The 21,429-nt window shown below is 48.2% G+C and overlaps 1 protein-coding gene and 1 long non-coding RNA gene across 2 annotated transcripts in view; one reads left to right on the top strand and one right to left on the bottom strand.

Annotated features, from left to right (window-relative positions):
• The window catches only part of LOC132474472 (alpha-actinin-4-like), a 50,728-nt gene that overhangs the window by 2,508 nt on the left and 26,791 nt on the right, over window positions 1–21,429 (bottom strand). Inside the window, 23 exon segments of the mRNA XM_060075198.1 lie at window positions 1,042–1,200; window positions 2,345–2,373; window positions 2,376–2,424; window positions 4,030–4,176; window positions 4,589–4,768; window positions 5,219–5,353; window positions 5,697–5,879; window positions 6,258–6,398; window positions 7,292–7,400; window positions 7,759–7,909; window positions 8,343–8,490; window positions 8,872–8,976; window positions 10,771–10,896; window positions 11,127–11,219; window positions 13,213–13,298; window positions 14,395–14,476; window positions 14,669–14,747; window positions 15,917–16,004; window positions 16,924–16,951; window positions 16,953–16,991; window positions 16,993–17,012; window positions 19,263–19,382; window positions 20,746–20,860. Coding sequence (XP_059931181.1) covers window positions 1,042–1,200; window positions 2,345–2,373; window positions 2,376–2,424; window positions 4,030–4,176; window positions 4,589–4,768; window positions 5,219–5,353; window positions 5,697–5,879; window positions 6,258–6,398; window positions 7,292–7,400; window positions 7,759–7,909; window positions 8,343–8,490; window positions 8,872–8,976; window positions 10,771–10,896; window positions 11,127–11,219; window positions 13,213–13,298; window positions 14,395–14,476; window positions 14,669–14,747; window positions 15,917–16,004; window positions 16,924–16,951; window positions 16,953–16,991; window positions 16,993–17,012; window positions 19,263–19,382; window positions 20,746–20,860 — 2,412 coding nt within the window.
• On the top strand, window positions 1,533–2,019 carry LOC132474519 (uncharacterized). Its single transcript, XR_009529666.1, has 2 exons — window positions 1,533–1,855; window positions 1,887–2,019. It is a non-coding gene; the product is annotated as an uncharacterized LOC132474519 (long non-coding RNA).

Genomic DNA, 21,429 nt, shown 5'->3' on the forward strand with positions numbered 1-21,429 from the left:
GAGAGAGCAGACAGACAGACGGACAGAAATAGTCAGACATGGAAGGAGCGCCACATTAGTTTTGAATTACTTCAACGTTCCATAACATAATAGTCTGCCTTCCTCTGCCGTGCTGCGGAGCCCTGATTGGTCGGTTTAAACCCCTGGATTTCGGCTGGAGAGCGGGTGCAGATGAAGTAATCGAGACGCATCAGAATAATTGGTCACGGCGCAGAGGAGACGTAACACTAAACCAGACGGCGTGCGAAGGCACCTTACCGTCACGGAAACAGAGACACTGCTACCGGAGGAATGAATAACGGTTCTACTAAATGAAAGCGGAAAACCACTTTCCATTTTGTAGTCTTTTACCATGGCTGAGCGAGCAGAAACAATCTGGCACTTGGATATTTATTTTATTTATATATATATATATATATATATATATATACATATTTTAATTTTAGATTTATTCTTCCACTTCAGCGGGCAGAGCACGTTGATGTCATCCCAACTGGGTACGGGCCTATACTCTGTCTGTGCCTGTACTCTGTAGGAGAGACCCTGTGTCCTCTTCCCGTTCGCCCAGAAAGGCTTTTCCCCCGAACCCGGGTGGGAGACTCCTGACGCTCTCCGTGGTATTTTAATGGAGATGTTTGTTAACATAGTTTATAAGCTGTAATACTTTCATTATATAACCACCACAACCCACCCTCCTTTCTTGCACTTACTTACTTTCTTTCACACACACACTACTAATGTCCCTCACACACACACACACACACTACTAATGTCCCTCACACACACACACACACACCTAATGTCCCTCACACACACACACACACACACCTAATGTCCCTCACACACACACACACACACACACACACACACACACACACACACACACACACACACACACACACACACACACACACACACACACACACACACACACACACACACACACACACACACACACACACACACACACACACACACACACTCCTGATGTCCCTCACACACACAGACACACACAGCTCAGAGGTCCTGATGGGGGCTAACCTTGTCTCCAGCCAGGATCTTGAAGGAGGCGATGACCTGGTCGGCGGTGTCCGTGTCGGTGGTCTCGCGGGACATGAAGTCAATGAAGGCCTGGAAGGTGACCGCGCCGCTGCTGTTGGGGTCAACGATGCCCATGATGCGTGCAAACTCGGCGTCGCCCTGGCAACAGCAATAAGGTGGCAACAGGTTAACCCAGACACAGACTCACACACTCGAGTGCAATTAGGAAACTAATCTAATAGTCTATGGTAAAGCCCGACTAGGTGAATCTATATTCATGGTCGTCTAGGTGAAAGCATGGCAACGGTTGTCAAGGTCTACGATTATTCTGAAGCCACCAATGGAAGGAAAGGAGAGAGAAAGAAGGAGGGTTTCAGATAGATTAGCAGATAGAAGATGAGCGTTTGCCACAGTAGGAAGAGGAAAAGAACCTCAGAACATTGCAGGATGAGACACGTTTTCTAAATGGCAGATTTCAGGAGTCGTCCGTCACTCTGTCACATAATCTCCAGTCAGTCTGTAGGCCAGTGTTGGGTCAGTACCAGGCTGTTTCCAGTAGAAATGAGGAGGGCCCGGTATTCCTCTGTGGGCATCTGGCCCAGTCGCTTCTGTTGACCGAGGGAGCCGCAGTACCGCGTGGAGGAGCCAGGGGGCAGCAGAGAGACGCAGGGGGAGGTGAGGTGGAAGGAGGAGGATGAAGGAAGTGGAGGTGGGAATAGGTTGGCAATGAGGAAAAGAGTGAGTGAAAGACAAGAGAGATGCATGAGGAGACATGCAGCAGAGAGGTGTCGATGAGAGATGGGAACAGAGAAAGGTGAGTTATGGGAGGGGGTGAACAGAAAAAGAAGAGATAGAAGAGAAACCAGTTAGCGGAGACGCAGAGGGCAAAGTAACCCCCTTATAGTGAAGGGAGGAAGCCAGAGAGCTGCTAGGTGGAGGTCAGGTGAGAGGCCAGGTAAGAGACCTCTAGTGGATCAACTCGGGAACTGCACATGCCTGCACCAGCCCAGTGATAGCTAAAGGCGAGGCCCTGCCACGGTGCGATAACACGTCGTCTCCGTTGAGTTAAGCGTGTGATTAAGAGTTCTACCAGACTAAACCACAAGGTCTGCAAGTAAACAAGGAAATAAGAGGTGATGTGTCTAGGAAGGAAGAAAAGGCGAGAACGGGGAAATCCCACTGCTAAGCCCTACTAGTCTGTGATCTAAGGCAAGGAGTCCCGCGCGAACGTCCAGGATAAATCTAAGGGTCAGAGGAACCGAGGAAGTGACCTCTACCTCTCCGAGGTTCTGCTCAGTCCTACCTGCTTGTTGTTCTCCACATCGTAGCCAGGCTGATCAAACAGGCCTTGAACTCCTCGGCCATCAGAGCTCCACTGTGGTCCTGAGATCAGCCAATCACAGGCCACACCACCGTTGAGGGGAGGGGAAGGCGAAGGGTTCCAACCAATCACAGAGCACCACGTCACGAACACCGACCAATGGCAACACGATGGGGATGTGGCGGCGGATGGGAAGCGTGCGACCCGAGGGCATGCATGAAGGTGGAGAGAGAGGATGGACAGACAGAGGGACACAGAGACACAAACATTGATGGGCAGGTACACGACACGCACATCCATGGATGTTGACACAATGACCACACCCGCCATTAATGCACTAGAAGTGCACGACTTGTTCTTGATGCCAAATAGACCGCATTAAGTTTGCTCTCGAACTAGCCTTTCAAATTAGAGCAATTGACTGTTAATTATGAGCACGGGATGATAATTAGCTTTATTTCATTCCAACCACAACAAACAACAAGGTCAGGGGTGAGTTAGGCAGGGTTTTGGTACACAGGGTGCGCTGAACCAGGAACACCAGGTGGAGGCATGCAACGAGTGACGTTAGGGTGACTTGTTTACATGGTGGATGCCGGTGATGACTGGTGGTTGCTATGGATACACAGGATATACACTGTATGGCCAAAGCCTCAAAGACACCAAAACAACTAGGTTGCAGAGAACTCTGTGTTCTATACATGGAGACCCATGTATAGAACCCATACACAATGGTGTTCTGCTCCACAGTACACCATTTAGTTTGACTTTTACTGCTCAATTTCGTAGGGTTCACCTCTGTTTGGTGTTGCGTCACCTAAACCGTCCCCCAACCTAACGTGAGAAACCTGCCAATACACCAGTGCTGCAGACCTGTCCCTTCCTCCACTACCCCGTACAACATGGCCGAGTGACGGCTATGTGAGTGATGGCCATGTGTCCCTACAGCGGCCCGTGTCTTCGCATTTCACCTCATGACCTCTGTGCCCCCTGACCCCCATACCGTAATTATACTCACACGCCAGGCTCCTCTCTCAGTCCCTCCCTGAACACATCACATGGTACAACAGCACTGCATTAACTTCACATCGCAGGTTCACCGTGGATCCACTAATAACCAGCCGTGATGCTAGCTTCAGATCATCAGTATCAGGTGGGACCGGTGATATCTACCAGACACTGAATGCCAGCGTTCCTTAGCTCTATTAGCTTTTTGTGGGAACTGTGGTATCAACCAGACACTGAATGATAGCGTATGTTAGCTCTACTAGCATCTGGTGGGGACATGTGGTTTTAACCAGACACTGAATGCTAGCCTTCGTTAGCGCTATTAGCATCTGGTGGGACCTTGTAAATAGGATGCCTGAATGCAGGAAAAAATAATCTGCCCTTTGTTCTCAACCATGACAGCCGGAATGCAGGAAAAAATAATCTGCCGTTTGTTCTCAACCCATGACAGCCGAGTCTTTATATCGTCTGTTTGTTCGTTATTTTATGTGTTCATGTTTGCATTTGAATAGGCTTAACACATGCCAAAACATTGTTTGCAAGGCATTGTGGGTAAGAAGAACCAAAACGGAGGTCTCCACAGCAACAGCGCGAGTCACGCCCAGCGGCGCGGCGGCGGTGTGACCTGTGACCTGTGACCCCGGGGGCGCGGCCCTGACCTTGTCGAAGTGGTTGAAGGAGGTGCGGTACTCGTGGAGCTGCTCCTGGCTGATGCCCTTGGCGTCGCGGGTCAGGATCTGGTTGTCGATCTCGTTGATGGTCCTGGCGATGGTGGTGAGCAGCTGCTCCCAGCCCACACGCAGGTGCTGCGGGGAGGGGGGGGGGGGGGAAGAGGTGAGTGGGACCGCTGGGGAATGGGGGGGCCGCCTAGTGGTGGGTCGGTGTAAACGCCATCGGGTCTTTTGTGTTTGTCTGTGCAATGCGGTGCGATGAACCACTATGTTTGTGTGCGTTTCACGTTCAGAGAGAGTGAGTGTGTGTAAAAGCACCTTTGTCAGTGTGTGTGTGTGTGTGTGTGTGTGTGTGTGTGTGTGTGTGTGTGTGTGTGTGTGTGTGTGTGTGTGTGTGTGTGTGTGTGTGTGTGTGTGTGACGCCGAGGGCGCAGGCGGTGTACTTGTTGTGTATGTGTGTATGTTATGCGCGTGTCTCTCGGTTACATCAATGGCGTAAAATGGCGTGCGTGCGTGTGCGTGTGCGTGTGCGTGTGCGTGCGGTTACCTCCATGGTGTAGGCGGTGTACTTGTTGTCGAAGATGAGCGCCTCCTGGATGAGCTGGTGGTCTCCCTCCAGCCGGTCGATGTGGGGCTTGTACTCGATGATGCTCTGCTCGTACTCCCGGAGGTGAGTCAGCTGGTCCTCCAGCGTGCCGTTCATCTCGATGGATATCCGGCCGATCTCCTACGACACAGCGGGGGCTGAGAGTTAGAGGGGGGGTGGGGTCTCTGGAGGTGGTGGGGGGGGGGGGGTCGGTCCAGGTGGGGTATGGTAGAGGTTAGGGTTAGACGGGACTGAAGGGCTTTTTCTCGCGCCCGAGGGATTTCACTCGTTCCTTTATTGTCATACCTCTGGGCGGTTTTTATTTTCTTAAGATTCGAGGTCACACCTACCTCTCTGCTGTGTTATTTCAGTTCATCCAACATATAACCAACCAATTGCACTTTGTTTTTCTACTTTGAGCGAAAATATTATCATTTTTTATTTGAATTGTATAGAATCTTTTGTATTTACTCGAAATTGTAGGAATCAATAAGGTTGCTTAAAGTGTCTGCTAGATTTAATAAAAGTAATGTTTAAAAAAGGTTAACGTGGACCCCAAAAACCGCCCATCTCCATTGGTCGGCGCCTCACCTCCATCTTGGTCTGGATCCAGGGCCCCACCATGTTGGCCTGGGTGGCGAACTGGCGTCGCAGGTGGTCGTTGGACTGCTGCTTGGCCAGCTCCTCCTGCAGGGCCTGGTCCCTCTGGGGCACCAGCCGCTGCACCTACACACACAGACAGACAGGCGTCATTAACCATGGAGAGGTCACGGCTGCGGTAGCAGAGTCCCACCACCAGGTGGAGACAATGAAACACTGGATGAATGGGATAGAAAATCTTTGGTCTGTTTGTGTAAAAAAAACGATGTATACTTTATAACAGGAAGTATACCTCGTCAAACCAAGCAATAGAATTATTTAACGAATCGATAACAATACTTTCCGACTTTGTTCCTACCCCTTGTCTCAGTCTATTCCAGGACGATGACATCATCATCACATTCTACCCTCCGTCCGTACTCGTGACGTTCATTAAGGCCTCTGGGACCAGGCCCGCGGGGCCACCCACCTTCTCCCACTTGCTGTCGATGCTCTCCGGGGTGATGGAGGTGTAGGGGTTGGTCCCTGACAGGTTGATGCCGTTGTGCTGGGCGATCTTCTGCACCTCCGCCTGGATGGCCTGGATGGCCTCCCGCTCCTTGTTGGCGTCCGGCAGGGTGGACTTGAACTGCTCGTGGGCTGTGATCAGGCCCTGGAGGCGGGAGGGGAGAAGAGGTGGGCGGGGTTTATGGACGGAAGTGGGCGGGGCTTAAAGGGTGAAGGGGCAGGATTTGTCGGGGAGGTGGGCGGGAATAGAATCTCGGAAGGTTCCAAAAGAAGGTTCCAAAAGTACATACAAGTAAAAATCTAAAGCCGTTACCCTATGAGTGAAACATGGCGCGTGTCCTCGACCTCATGCATGCTTTCATGATGACTAAAGGGTATTTATTGCCCGAGATCACAGTCCTTCAGAACTAGTGGCGGCACTGAAGCCCTTTAAATCATCACTAGAGTTCAGTCAGAAGAGGAGTAACTCCTGATGAACCCGTCCGAGCGGTTCCCTTGTGTGGTCCCGTGTCGCCGTGGCTACCTGGATCTCCTCGATGTTGTGGACGATGAACATGTCCTGCAGGTCCTCCATGGCGCCCTCCATCCAGTTGTTGAACGGCGCCGCCCTCTTGGCGTACTCCAGGTACAGCTCGTCTATGGACTCCAGCTGCTTCTCTGTCCTCTGGGGGAGCACAGCAGGGTCAACCACGGCCTCATCAGCTCACCCACCAATTACAGACCAATTAACCAATCATAGACTCGTTAACCAAACATTAACTCCCTAACCAATCATTAACTCATCAACCAATCATTAACTCACCAACCAATTATAGACTCATTAATCAATCATTAACTCACCAACCAATTATAGACTCATTAACTCACTAACCAATCATTAACTCACCAACCAATTATAGACTCATTAACCAATCATTAACTCACTAACCAATCATTAACTCACCAACCAATTATAGACTCATTAACCAATCATTTCCCAATCATAAACATATTAACCAATGATACATTAACAGAAATATGAATGTAGAATAGTGTTAACGAATGAGTACACCATGAACAGCGATATTAGTGAGGTGAGAAAAGAAGAAACACGTTTCCATTTAATAAAGCAATCCGTGTTCTATGATTATGCACGTACAAGTTTTTAGTGAAATACTGAAAAAAGGAAGTCATATATATGAAGAACGAAGAGGAAGTGAGCGTTCTGGTCGCAGAGCCACATATATAAATGGAGAAGGGGAGGTAGAGAGAAAGAAATAAAGAACAAATGGAGACTATTAGAGAGAGAGAAAGATGAAGAGGAAGAGAGAGTATCAGAGATAAAGATGGAGAGATTGACAGAATGAGAGACAGAGAGGTAGAGACAGAGAGGTAGAGAGGTAGAGAGAGGTAGAGGTAGAGAGGTAGAGAGAGAGGTAGAGAGGTAGAGAGGTAGAGAGAGAGAGAGAGAGAGAGAGAGAGAGAGAGGGACAGAGAGACAGAGACGGAGACAGAGACACAGAGACAGAGACAGAGAGAGAGAGCGAGGTAGAGACTCAGGGAGAGAGAGAGGTGTACCTCCAGTGACTCTCTGCGGTTCTGGGTCAGGGAGCCCAGGCTGTCCCACTGTTCACAGATGTTCTGACAGCGAGCGTTCACACTGGGGGAGTCGTAGTAGTCCAGCTCACTGTGGACACACACACACACACACACACACACACACACACACACACACACACACACACACACACACACACACACACACACACACACACACACACACACACACACACACATTAACATGCCTGAACCAACCATTCCATCAAGGTTAGCCCCACAAAGGACTACAGGTTTGTAGTGTTTCACAGGAGATGGGGCTGAAGGAGACTGCCAGTTTAGGTTTAAGGGCTGTCACATGACCAGTCAGGAAGTAAAGGTTTCTACTTCCTGCGGTCTTACCAGACAGTCGGGTGATAAAGGTTTCTACTTCCTGCGGTCTTATTTGACAGTCAGGTGGTAAAGGTTTTTACTTCCTGCGGTCTTACTTGAGTTCCTGTGCAATGGCGGCGATCTGCTCCACGCGGTCCTGGTGTGCGGCCAGGTCGCTCTCGAAGGCCTCGTGTTTCCGTAGCAACGCCTTGACCTCCGACAGAGTGGCGGTGGCGTAGTCCTTCTGGGTCAGCATGGCCTCCTTACCTACACAAACACACACACACGCACGCACACACACACATTAAAGATCAAGCACGTAAATTGGATCCAACAGGCAGTGAGTGTAGTGTCTGTGTTTTGTCTTTGCATATGCACATATGCGGTGTGCGTGTGTGTACTTGTGTGTTATCTTCGATCTTCTGAGTGTTGTTTTTTAATTTGTGTTGCGTGTGTTTGTGTGTGTATGTTTGTGTGTGTGTTTCTATGCATGTGTGTGTGTGTTTCTATGAGTGCGTGTGTGTGTGTTTCTATGAGTGCGTGTGTGTGCGCGTGTGTGTGTGTGTGTGTGTGTGTGTGTGTGTGTGTGTGTGTGTGTGTGTGTGTGTGTGTGTGTGTGTGTGTGTGTGTGTGTGTGTGTGTGTGTGTGTGTGTGTGTGTGTGTGTGTGTGTGTGTTTCTATGTTTGTGTGTGTTCTCACCATCGGTCCAGGCCTCGTGGATGGTGGCCTTCTGGCGGAACTTCTCCGCCAGGTGGTCGAGTCTCTCCAGACGGCGGATCTCGTTGAGCAGCCACTCCTCGTAGCCTTTCTCCGCGCCCTCCAGCGCGTGCCACGACCCGTTGATGTCCTGGAGAGAGCACAGGAGCACAGCTAGCCGTGAGCTAGCGGTAGCAGCCGGCTAATGCTAGCAGTGCGTCGTGGGCTCGTCCTCGGTCAATCTCAGCGAGTTAAAGTTCGATGAGTAACAGGATAGGATGTTACTAATCCAAACTAAGGTTTAAGGAACCTGTTCTCTCTCTCACACACACACACACACACACACACACACACACACACACACACACACACACACACACACACACACACACACACACACACACACACACACACACACACACACACACACACACACACACACTTTCCCCCATAATCCCACCCCACCCGTGTGCCATGCAGGAGCTCCACCTACGGTCCTGTTGCGGGGGGGGGGTTCTCGGGGGGTACTTACGGACACCATGCGCCCCTCTGAGGGCATGAAGGCGGGTCTGTTGCTCAGCCTCAGCTTGGTCTGCAGGGTGTTGAAGTTGATCTCCAGCTGGCACTTCTCCTGGACCTAGGGACATGGAGCAGGGTCAGAGGTCAACACCTCTGAACTACAACCCGGGACAGGTACACTGTTCAAAGCGTACTTAATGAAAGGCTGGATGCTATAGGTCGAACAGTTCACAATTATATATATCAGTGGTTTTCAAACTGTGGGGCGCGCCCCCCCTGGGGGGCGCCAGAGTTCTTCAGGGGGGGCGCGACGTGAGAAAAAAATAAACCCGAAAAAAACCCTGAAAGACGATGATTCAAATCATCAGTCGTACTTCAACTGTAGAAGTAACATAACTAAATCAATTTTCAACCGTTTATCTTCGTGCAAACCATTTAACAAATCTACACACTTGTATCTTCAATAATATCAAAACAGAATTTCGATATCATTTAAAATGTCTTCAGAATCAGTTTTAGTTTCATACCGCTTCGTTTTCAGCTGTTTTCATTGAAGACGTCTGGCCATTCTGATACACCTACTTCTAGACATCGTAACTCATTCCTTTTTCAACCGTTTACCATCGTTCAAACCATTAAACAAATCTACACACTTGTATCTTCAATACTATCTAAACGGAATTTTGATAGCATTTATACTTTTTTCAGCATCACAGTTTTAGTTTCAAACCTGCGTCGTTTTCAGTTGCTTATAATAATTTAGGTCACCATAGCAACGCCGGTAAACAAACGCTGCCGAATAGTCGAATCTCTGGACTGAAAAGGCAGATCTGATTCGACTCAGAAAATTCAGAGTCGGGGACCCTGAATGAATCTGTAAACTGGCAGTTTACACAGATTAAGATGTTCAAATGTATTTAAAAAAGGTTAAGCTAAAACATGCTTAGATAAAGTTGTTAAATTGTGTTGTTTAAAAACGCAAAAAGATGTTGTAATGTTTCAGAAATATGTTTAAAAGATATGTTAAAAAATTTGTTTCAAATGTTTCAAAAATATGTTCCAAATGTTTTAAAATTATGATCGGAGATGTTTGAAATGTGTAAAATAATTAAAATAGCTTTCAAAACACAGGTATTTCGAAAAAAAAATTGGGAGGGGGGGCTCAGCTGAATTTTTTTCTCTGAGGGGGGGCTCACTCTCTCACACTTTGAAAACCCCTGATATATATTACTGTTTTAGGTTCACAGTTTTCGGTAGGGATGCACCGAAATGAAAATTGTTGGCCGAAACCGAAACCGAATATCCTGAAACAGTTGGCCGAAACAGAATACCGAATGTGCCATTTGCTGTTTTTCATTCATTTTGCTTTAATTTTTCACCATTGCATAAATCAAATAATTAAATGTCAATAAAAAAAATTAAATTAAAAATTTGATACAAAATATTTATTTAATAATTAACGTTTTCTAACATTCCAGCAGACCTTATAGTAAGAATTTAAGAACAATGTACCTTTAAATAAATGAGTAAAACATTTTATTTATTTTTTTTAAATCAAAAAAATAAATAAATCGGTGGCCTAATATTCGGTGCATCCCTAGTTTTCGGTAAAGCGGGGAATGACAAGCTCAATAACCCTCAATGATCATTCAACTCAAAAGGTGCTTTGTACATTGTGTTTCCGTTCAATTGCACCTGAGCCCTAGCGCTATTTATGAGCACGTGAGAAAATGTACTGTCATAGACGACTGAACGCCAAGTAAGAAACCGAATCTTACGTGGAGGACATCACATCACAGCCCGTTAATATCAGCAGGTAGAGCTCGCTGTTACAGGACGAGCTCGAATAGTCGGTTGGTGAAGGGCGTGTTGCTTGAGTGCGTGTGTGTGTGCGTCTCTCTCTCTAGGCTACCTTGGGGGGCTTGTGGACCCGGCGGTAGTCTCTGAAGTCCTCCAGCTTCTGCTGCATCTCGGCCATGGTCTTCTCTGGGGCCCGGTTCTCCAGCCAGGGGATGGTCCGACGGATCCATTCCAGGAGCTGGAGCCGAGGGACAGGGAGAGGAGAGGGGGGGGGAGAGAGTGACAGGGAGCCAGAGCGTTATTAGTAGGTACTCCCAGGTTCACCATTGTGTGTGTGTGTGTGTGTGTGTGTGTGTGTGTGTGTGTGTGTGTGTGTGTGTGTGTGTGTGTGTGTGTGTGTGTGTGTGTGTGTGTGTGTGTGTGTGTGTGTGTGTGTGTGTGTGTGTGTGTGTGCTCATCAGTACTCACATCACTGGCCAGCTTCTCGTAGTCCTCCATCAGGTGCTCGTTCTCCTGGTTGACGGCCAGCACTTTGCAGATACGATTGGCAGCCGTCTCAGCCTATCACAGAGCAGATCCCTCAGTCAGGAGTGCGTCGCTTTGTTTTAACACACAAACCCATTTAGTACCAAAACAATAAGTTAGGCTCTCCTAGCTTCATGACACAACCCAAGGCAAGCAATTAACCTCTGTTAAAATAACATAACTTCCCTTTCCAACCATAGCCTGTTTGTTAGTGTTCCTACAGAGGCCTTCTTTGTCCCTACAACCCGTCTAAACCCTGGGGAACTTGTGGAAAACTCACAACTCACACGCAAGCAGTGAAAATATCCATTCAACACGCACAAAAGGCCTGAGCCATCGGGGTTATGAACACAAATCTTTTCTGCGCGGTCCACGCCGTCTACCGGCCAGTGAACCCCATCCCATGCTGCGTCGGGCTGCCGGTTAGTTCTCACAGTGCCAGTCCATCACTCGTGGGGTCCATCACAGTATAATCACTCGGTTGCGTGGGTTTCAAACTCCATGCGTCTCCTTCCCCAGCCCAGGAGCAAGCTGTGGTCGGTCTAGTTACATGTTACGCTGGGGTGGTCCCGCTGGCTTTGGGGGGGGGGGGGGGGGGGGGGGGCTAGCAGGGGTACAATGCGACGGTACCCCTGCAATTCAGAAAGACACCCCGTCTCTGCAGCATCTCCGGTACGGACGCGCCTCCCACAAAGCCTCTTCAGGGGGGGGTCGCAGCAGACAGAGCATTCATTTAAACATGAGGTTGGGTGCTGGCTGAACAACACCGGTAACGTTCCTCCCCATAAACGCATCACAGAACTAACTCATTGAATAGAAATAGCAAAACGGACTACAACAAAACGTAATAAGAAACATGATGATGAAACAATGGGTGTTAGTGGCTGAAAGTGTACTGAGCTGACCTTAAACAGAGTTCCTCACAGTAGTACGTACCAGCACTAACAAACACTCATAATAATGCTAAGAATATGTCTGGCTGAGTCGTTCTGTACTGGGAGCCTACGGTGGGAAACTCTGCTTTGGTCTGTAGAAAGTAAGTCTTGAAATAGGAGGATCCATGGAATAGTTTCTATGGCTAGGAGATATTCCATGGCTCCATAGAAAGTGTTTTGTTTGTGGAGGTTTGTTTGATGCCTCTAAGTGAGGTTGGCTGGGTGGGGTCAGTGGTCGGAGAGGGGTGGGGCTCACCTTCTGAGCGCCAGAGAAGGCATGATAGAAGCAGGACACGTAGGTCATGATGGCCTTCTCATCGGGCCTCAGTGTACCCACGATGTCTACACAACAGCCCAGCGACCAGCAGCAGGGCGAGAGAGGCCAGTTTAAATAGAGACAGGGAGAGAGAGAGAGAGAGAGAGAGAAAAATAGGTTGAAGCCAAAGCCACCCAAAGCTAGTAGAATCCCCTTGGCCCGGAAGCGGAACAGGGGCGAGACAGCCGATTGGACAGGGGGCGGGGCTTGGTAGCTCCGCCCACCTGTCCTCACTTCCAGAGAGGCAGGTACCCTGAAAAAGCAGGTCCGAGTGGTGGTTGCCTGGGAGAGGAGGGCTATTATGGGATGCCCTGGGGCGGAAGAGGAGGAGACGATTTGTGAAGGGAGGAAGAAGAGCAAGGCCTGAGGAAGAGAACTTTGAGTCCAGCGCTCTGGGCTGAGACGTGCACGCACACACACTAAAATAGTTGAGCTCCTTTTGTTTTTAACATTTATTTATATATATACATATATATATATACATTTATATATATTTTACTTGTGGTCTTGGGCAAATACAGTACGATAAAGTAAACGCCATCCATTTTCATCCATTATCTACACACCACATCGCCATGGAAACGTTTAGCGCCTCGGCGAGCAGAGAAAGTGTGTGAGTGAGTGAGGGAGTGTGTGTATGCGCACGTCCCAACCCCGCCCGTAGCCTGCTGCGGCACTGAGGAGCGGCGGACATTCAGCCGTGCTGGGAAAGGCCTTCAGCACATGGTTGTTAGTACCAGGGGGTCACAGGTCAAGGGTCACAGGGGTCAAAGGGTACCTTCTGGGCTCCAGAGAATGCATGGTAGAAACTGGACACATAGGTCATTATGGCTTTCTCATCGGGACGAGCCGTGTTGACAATGTCTACGGAGCAGGGGGCAAGCAGGAGTGTTATGTACACGTACATACACACACACACACACACACACACACACACACACACACACACACACACACACACACACACACACACACACACACACACACACACACACACACACACACACACACACACACACACACACACACACACACACACACACACGTTCATAGACACACACACACATTGGATACATACAGACACACACACACACTGGACACATACATAGACACACACACACACACACACACACACACACACAATTGACACGTACATAGACACACACACATTGGAGACACACACACTGGACACGTACATAGACACACACATACACACACACATTGGACAAGTACATACAAACACACACATTAGATACACACACACATTGGACAATTACATTGAAAATCACAGATTGGTCACACACACATTGGACATACATAGAAACACACACACACACATTAGATACGAACATAGACACACACATTGGACGCGTACATAGACACACACATTGACAGGCAGTTCAGGATTACTCACAAGGTACAGAACAACAGATGAGACATGCCAACGTACATTTAACTACCGAACACACACAGCTAAATATAGTCATCAGGGCTTTAAACGCAGCAAAACAATGTTTATAGAAGATGAGACGCAGACAATACAGTCAGACACAGACGGTGTCAGACAGACGGTTCAGACATAGAGCAGGTCAAACATAGAGCAGGTCAAACATAGAGCTGGTCCTGTGGATGGAAAATAGTCAGTGGCTGGGGAGAGGGAGGGGCGGTGAATGAGGGAGAGAGGAGAAGGGTGGAGGGAGAGGAGGAGGAGGAGGAGGAGGAGGAGGGAGCAAGTTTGATGTTCTTCCAAGTGACCAGGAGCTCTCCTTCCTCCTGCCATTTTAACATGCACACCCTCTCACGCACTCTCACCCTCTCTCAGAGTAATAGTCCTAGCATGTGTTGAGCTGGAAACGCACACACACTCACGCATCCTTGAAAATGACATGTAAATACAGGATTTCGTGACAGTGTTCCAGTTTATATGACTGTCTTCACAAACGCACGCAGATTAACGTACCTTCTGCGTCCATCATCTTGGGAATGTCAAGGTACTTCTCGGCCACTTCGAAGGCGTTGTTCAAATTGGTCAAAGGGTCATCCTGAAACAACCAATCACAGTGTAAGAAAACAGCAGGCTGGCCAATCCAATAACAACTTTCATATGGAGTTCAAAGTGAAATTAAGTTCAGGAGTGGTTAAGTGAAAGACTTCCATTACAAACATTGTTGTCCTGAATTCATTTCATCTAATAAACTGTCCGTCTGTCTCTGTGTCTGTGTGTTCCCACGCACCTTCCTAAGCTTATCATAGTCGATGAGCTCAGGTCTGTGTCTGTGGATCAGAGCGTTGAAGGCAAGACCATCCTTCCAGCTGTTGGAAATGGAGAAAGAGACAGAAGACACACACACACACACACACACACACACACACACACACGTCAGATGGGGGCATCATTCATTTACAGCTGGCACTGTATGCTAGTATCCCTTCAACATTCATAAACATATAACTAACTAGAGCACTAGAAGAGTCCTCTTCACCACTGGAGGGCAGTCTTTAGCCAGAGACAGCCAGAGTACTGCTGCAGTATTATTCGAAGCAAGGCGTGGATATTTCTACCCGTTCATCATAGGGTACTCTGTAGCATAAAGATATTGTTTATGGTGCCAACATGGAATGTTTCTGAGTCAGCAGTACCAAATATGTTGGCTCGTGTGTGTGTTTTTCTGTGCTTGCATGCAAGTGTTTGGGAGACTGTGTGTGCTTGCATGGGAGTGTATTTGTGAGATTGTGTGTGTGCCCGCGTGTGCTTGGATTGCGAGTGTGTCTGCGTGTGCACGCGCATGCCATTATGGGAGTCTGTCTGCCATTACTGTCTGCGTGTGCATGCGTGCACGCGTGCAAGTGTGTTTGTGAGACTGCGCACACACACACACACGAGTGTGTGTACGTTTTACCTGTTGGAAAAGGTTCTGGACATTGACACTTGTGTGGCCTAAAGGTACGGCCACACAGAACGCGTTACGCACGTTAGAGGCGTAGAAAATCTGCATTTCTTCATAGAGAACCATTGGTTTAGGCGGGTAGATGCGTTAAGACGCACTAAAGCAGCGCGTTAGGCGCGTTAAGACGCATTGTACGCACCTAAATAACGCGCCAAACGCACCTACGAAATCAAAAAATTATCTCAGCCTCGTTTGTGGAGCAAAAGAAAAGTAGCGGGGGGAAATAAGATTTGGGCGGGCTCATCTAGCTGCGTAGGCGCGTTGAACCATTTTTGCGACACTCAATGATCAAGTGTCAGGTTAGGCGTGTTACGCACGTAATCTTACACGCGTAACGCATTCAGTGTGGCCGTACCTTAAGTGTGCGTATCCAGATGTGGAAGCAAAAATTTCGGTTTGTGCAAGCGCATGTATTAATGCGTGTGTATGCGTTTAGCCTGCTGTGGAAGTGTGTGTGCAAGTGTGTGTTTAGCCTGCTATGGAAATGTTTGTGTGTATGTGCGTTTAACCTGATGTGGAAGTGTGTGTGTTTACCTGATGTGGAAGTTCTGGACATTGACGTTCTTGTAGGGAGCCGTCTTCCTCTGGCACCACAACAGAAGACCCTCCTTCGCAGAGGTCTCTGCAGACAGAGGGGGATGGAGGAGAGGAAAGAGAGGGAGAAAGGGGGAGGAAGAAGGAGAAGAGAAAAGACGGGGAGAGGGTGAAAGAAGAGATCAGTGGGAAGGATAGAGGGGGGAGGGAAACAGAGAGGGACAAAAAGAACAAAAAATGAAAAAACATTACAGCATGTTCTTTCATTATTGCAGGAAGACATGACCTCTGCAACAGAGTTTATTTAAAGGGTATATCAATTTGCGGGGTCCACCATTTAGTAGTGCTATGTGGTCAGGTAGACCACTAGCACTGACAACCAACATCCGACGACCATGTTCCAATAGTACATCTATTCAACTCTATTCCCCATCTGAGGACATCTAATTAAACAGCTGTGTGTGTGGGTGTGCATGCATGGAGGGCTGTGTACATCTGTGTGCGTCCGTGTGGGTGTGTACATCTGTGTGTGTGGCAAGTGACATCCCTTTGGTCCAATCAGACTGCAGAACTGCAGTAGCGCGTGTATCAGTCCAGATGGCGCTGTTCCTACAATTTCACTTCTACCAACTCCTTAAGTTAATGTTGTACAGTAGGCATAGCAGCCTCTCATTGTTTTAACCAAAAAGGTCACTGGTTCATGTATACAAATCCTACAGTAAAAACAGGCTGAGGTGTTTCACGCCAAACGGAAAAGTTCTGGGTTCGATCCCCAATGTTTTGCAGGCAACATGTCTTCACCCTTGTCTTAAGAGACCCAAACCCTGCCCGCTCTGGGAGGACTTGATGGATCTGATTCATCAGGCGCTTTAGGTAGAAGCACCTGCTTAACAACTGAAGAGTGAATATAATAAAACCCAGACAGTGTGTTGTTCCCCGAGACCCCACTGAGCCACACTGTCCCAGCCAGGCTCCACGGTGTAATGTAGGGTGGGAGGGGGGGGTACCGTCTACAGAGATGTCCTGGATGGCGAAAACGCAGGATGATGGTCCAGATCATTCCCAGGGTCATCTTGGGCGTTCCCGTCCACGATTTCTGTGCACGTCCGAGAGAAGAGAGAGCAGGACAGTTGGTCAAAACACACAACCCACCTCTGATTTCCATTTTTCTAAGCCTTAAAACACAACGAGGAGGGCCGAGGGCCGAGCACCTGGGGCAGGGGGCAGATTTGGGCATATGGGCTGGTCTACCAGCACTGACGACACAGGGGCGTGTATTCCAGTGTCGTCCCCCCCCCCCCCCCCCCCCCCGGATAGAATTCATTAAATCTAATCTGGATAACTTTGAGACATTTAAATCTATAAAGACATTTAAATCTATAAAGACATTTTAATCTATAAAATCTTTTTTGCTGCGGTATTTAGTGTGGAGTTATTGATGTTTTTAGTAAGCAGCCGCGTAATACGCTCGATAACGTGCATATAAACCGCCTCAGGGCTATTCCAGGGGCTTGATTTCACAACATTATCCCTTATATTATATTCTCAGATTACAGAATGTTTTGACAAAACCCCCCCAGATTTGCATTCAACACCTCGGGTGATTACAGAACAGATTAACGACGCTCTAATGTGGCGATCCAGCCAACAGTCTTATCATCGCCTCGTCCTTCACACACATTCCCCCAATTAACACACTCGTTAGACAGAGACAGAGGGGGTGAGAGAAGAGGGGGGAGGAGAGGGGAGGGTACTGGGGAGAGGAGAGGGGAGAGTACGAGGAGAGAGGAGAGGGGAGTGTACTGGGGGAGAGGGATGAGGGAGGAGTGTACTAGGGTAGAGAGAAGAGGGGCGGTGGGAGTGTACTAGGGTAGAGAGGAATATACTAAGGGCCAGAGGAGAGGAGTAGGGGAGAGGGACTAGGGGAGAGACTCTCTCCTCTCATCATAGAGAGATGAGAGGAGAGGACCGACGAGGAGAATGGTAGTTTAATGTTTCCTCTCTACTATAAACAAGCTCTGATCTGGGATAGAACAGAGGTCCTTGAACAGTCCCCTAAATCACAAAGCAGTGGCTGTGTCTTTGTTGAACACACGCACACACGTTCACACTCATGCACACCGACCTGGATACCGAGCCCTATCACCTCGTACTGCACCCAAGTGTGCGCACACACACACACACACACACACACACACACACACACACACACACACACACACACGCTAACCATGAACAGATAGCCCACAGAAGGTCACCAGTTGGAAAAAGAGCAGAGTTACTGGAAGGAAAGTATTGAGAGAAGAAACAGGCCAGTCCTGCAAGAGCATGTGATGCGTCTACTAGAGTCAAGTATATGCTAACGCCGTACAAGTTTTAATCTAAAGTCCGCTTATTTTAATATACATGTCAGTGAATCACTATGAGTCTATGTAATAAACTATGTTAATAGTAAAGGTTACGACAATGAGCCTACGGACTACTACATGTTACCAATATATGTGTTAATAATGTCTATAGACCACTATACGTTTCATTAAATACACCGTTGTATGTCTATGGACAGCTATAGGTCACAGGTAAAGAAGACAGACGGACAAACAAGGTTTTGGAGGGAAATTAATCGTATATTATCTTCCAAACACTACCTTGAATTGAAGGAATTTTGTGTGGTATGCTCCATTAAACAATAAAGCATACATTCCAACATGGAAACCCAACTTCACCTCCAAAAGATGATAACCTGGTCGAGGTAGACGTTTGATGAAGAAATCTAAAGTTCAAAACCCAGTGGAATCCAAGCAATGCTACATACAGGACCGGAAGATATCACACCCATAAGCTGCTCCAACTTTTTTTTTGTGCATCCATTATTTTAACAGGATTGTGAATGACAATATTTGCAAGAGCAGAAAAATATCTGACCCCAAGAAATAACTGTGGAAAGATTTCTCTGATGTTTTGAGGGTGAGCCAAAATGGCTGACGCTAGAGAATGCATAAAATGTGCACACCACTGCATACTGGACAGGACACTACCCTAGGCTCATTTGTTATTGGTTGTGTATTCACACCGTGGACACGCACACACACCCGGGTTATTAAGTGGTGCGGTCAACGACCTCTGTCCAACCTGGGAGACAGAGAGAGGGTGTGTATGTGATACTGTTTGTGTGTGTGAGACTGTGTGTGAGATGTTGGCCCAATCCCATTTCTACCCCTTCCCCCTCCCCCTCCCCCTCCCCCTTGTTTTGAAGTGGTAAGGGGAAGGGGTAAGGGGTAAGGGGTAAGGGGAAGGGGTAAGGGGTAGAAGTGGGCCTTTGTGTGCGTGTTTCTAAACCACTGACCCTCAGCTCCGATGGACACCAGCTTGACTCCTTTGCTGGCGATGAAGTCCAAGGCTTTGTTGACGTTGTTGATCTTGTGGACCCTCATCTTTCCTCGCTCTGGCTTGGGTAACCGCTCACCTACAAAACACACACACACACACACAGAAACACACACAGAAAACACACACAGACACAAGTGCTCAGACATACAGGATACAGGAATGCAAGGTGGACAGCATTGAGTGAATGAGAGCCAGCGGTGACTGGGGGAAAGCGTGTTTTCCACGGCCTCAGCAGAATGTCTGCCGTTTACCACAGAGCCCAGGTACCTGCTGTTCCACATGCCTGGGCCCGGTCTCTACCCGACAGGACATGCCAGGGTTTTCTCTCTGGTTCCGAGCCCGTCAGCGTTCAATAGCGGTTGTGACATTGGCTACCGTTAACACAAAACACAGCTAGAACTAAAAACCCAACATGTGTTCTTGTTCATATTTTGTGGGTTGGTGAATGAGGACGGGGCTGTGGTAGGGGAGAGAAAGCCGTGCACTATAAGAACGCAGGTCAGAGTCGAAGCCCCGTCACTACAAGACGTATCGCTGTCGTGGTGAGCCTGCTCGTGGCACCCGATCCAGGTCAGCGTACCGCTCGGCAGTGCGGTTCCCTAGCGATGCTGCAGTCTCTAATTGGAACGGCTGACTTGATTAATTAGCCCACCAGCCTAACAAGCTAGGCTCAGGTGTTAGCGAACAGCAGGTGAAACGTGATTGAATGAAGGTTGGAGACAAGAGTCCCTACCAGGGTTTGGCTCCGTCATCACCACCAATGCAGGAAGAATAAAGTGATTGACAGCTCACTTGCCCGCCCCTAACCTGTTCCGCATTGTGAGATTTCTTTGTAAAATGACATGTTGTTTGGTTGTAAACATCACAGACAATAAGCTCACGTGACAGACATCCAAGACCAGTGCCAAGACTTGGGTAGAAGATGCAAGTTGAAGAGTAAATCTTCTATAATGACTTTTATGCTTTGACTGCCGACTTTTAAGTTGCCTTGGATGAAAGTGTTTGCTAAATTATTTAATGTAGTATAAATGTTAAACACACAAGTTAATTTGGTTGATTTGACAGAAAATTGTTCCGATACAACCATTAGAATCAATCAATGTCTTGGGGTAATTTCAGTGTAAAGAGACCCAAGCCGTAGAGAAACATTTTGACAGGCACCATTTAAAACCTTTAGTCATTTAAGATTTCACGCTTTGACGGTTCGCCGCTGCCCTACTTGTATGGTCGCGTTGGGAAAAAGCGTGTGCTAAATGACAGAATGTAATATTGTTCCGTTACAACCGTCAATGTTTGACATCTTAATGCCCAGCTGGAGTAGAATGCCGGTTTGAGAAGGGGTCCCAGGAAGGCCCACTGTCAGGCTACGCATATCGTCGGGGCGGCCCGTGCAGGACCCAGCAGGCTGGGGGAGAGCTAGGGGATGGGGGAGAGCTTACCCGATATGACCTCCAGCAGCAGCATGAGTTTGAGGCCGTCTCGGAAGTCCTCCTCGATGCTGTCTATCTGCGTGCCGGCCTTGCGCAGGTGCGAGTTGCACCATGCGGTGAAGGTCTGAAAAACAAGACAAACGCAGGAAATTCACTTTCATTATATAGGAATTTATTGTTTGTTTTTTTGAATATCCCGCTTTGAATCGACGAATAAAAGTAGATTTGAATTCAATCGGCAGGAAGGGGGGGGTCTGCGGAGAGGTCGCTGTGACAGCACGGGAAGTGACAACACAGGAAACAGGAAGTTGCCGCAGCCGTTATTGTACAAGCACGGCACGACAGATCGTGGAGCAACTAGAGACCTTTAATCCATCTCATGAAGACAGTAAATGGAGCCGTATCCATGTGACGACCACATGTGTGGAAGCAGGGCTTCTAATCGAGGCTTCTATGAAAGTGCCGTCTTGCGGTGGCCTAAACCATCACCCAATCATTATCTGTCACGCATGTTAAATAAAGATACTGCGCTATATCCAACACACACACACACACACACACACACACACACACACACACACACACACACACACACACACACACACACACACACACACACACACACACACACACACACACACACACACACACACACACACACAGTCGGCTGAGATTCCGCTGGAAATGTGTTTC

Source organism: Gadus macrocephalus, chromosome 16 (genome assembly GCF_031168955.1).
Source record: "Gadus macrocephalus chromosome 16, ASM3116895v1".
NCBI classification, from domain to species: Eukaryota; Metazoa; Chordata; class Actinopteri; order Gadiformes; family Gadidae; genus Gadus; species Gadus macrocephalus.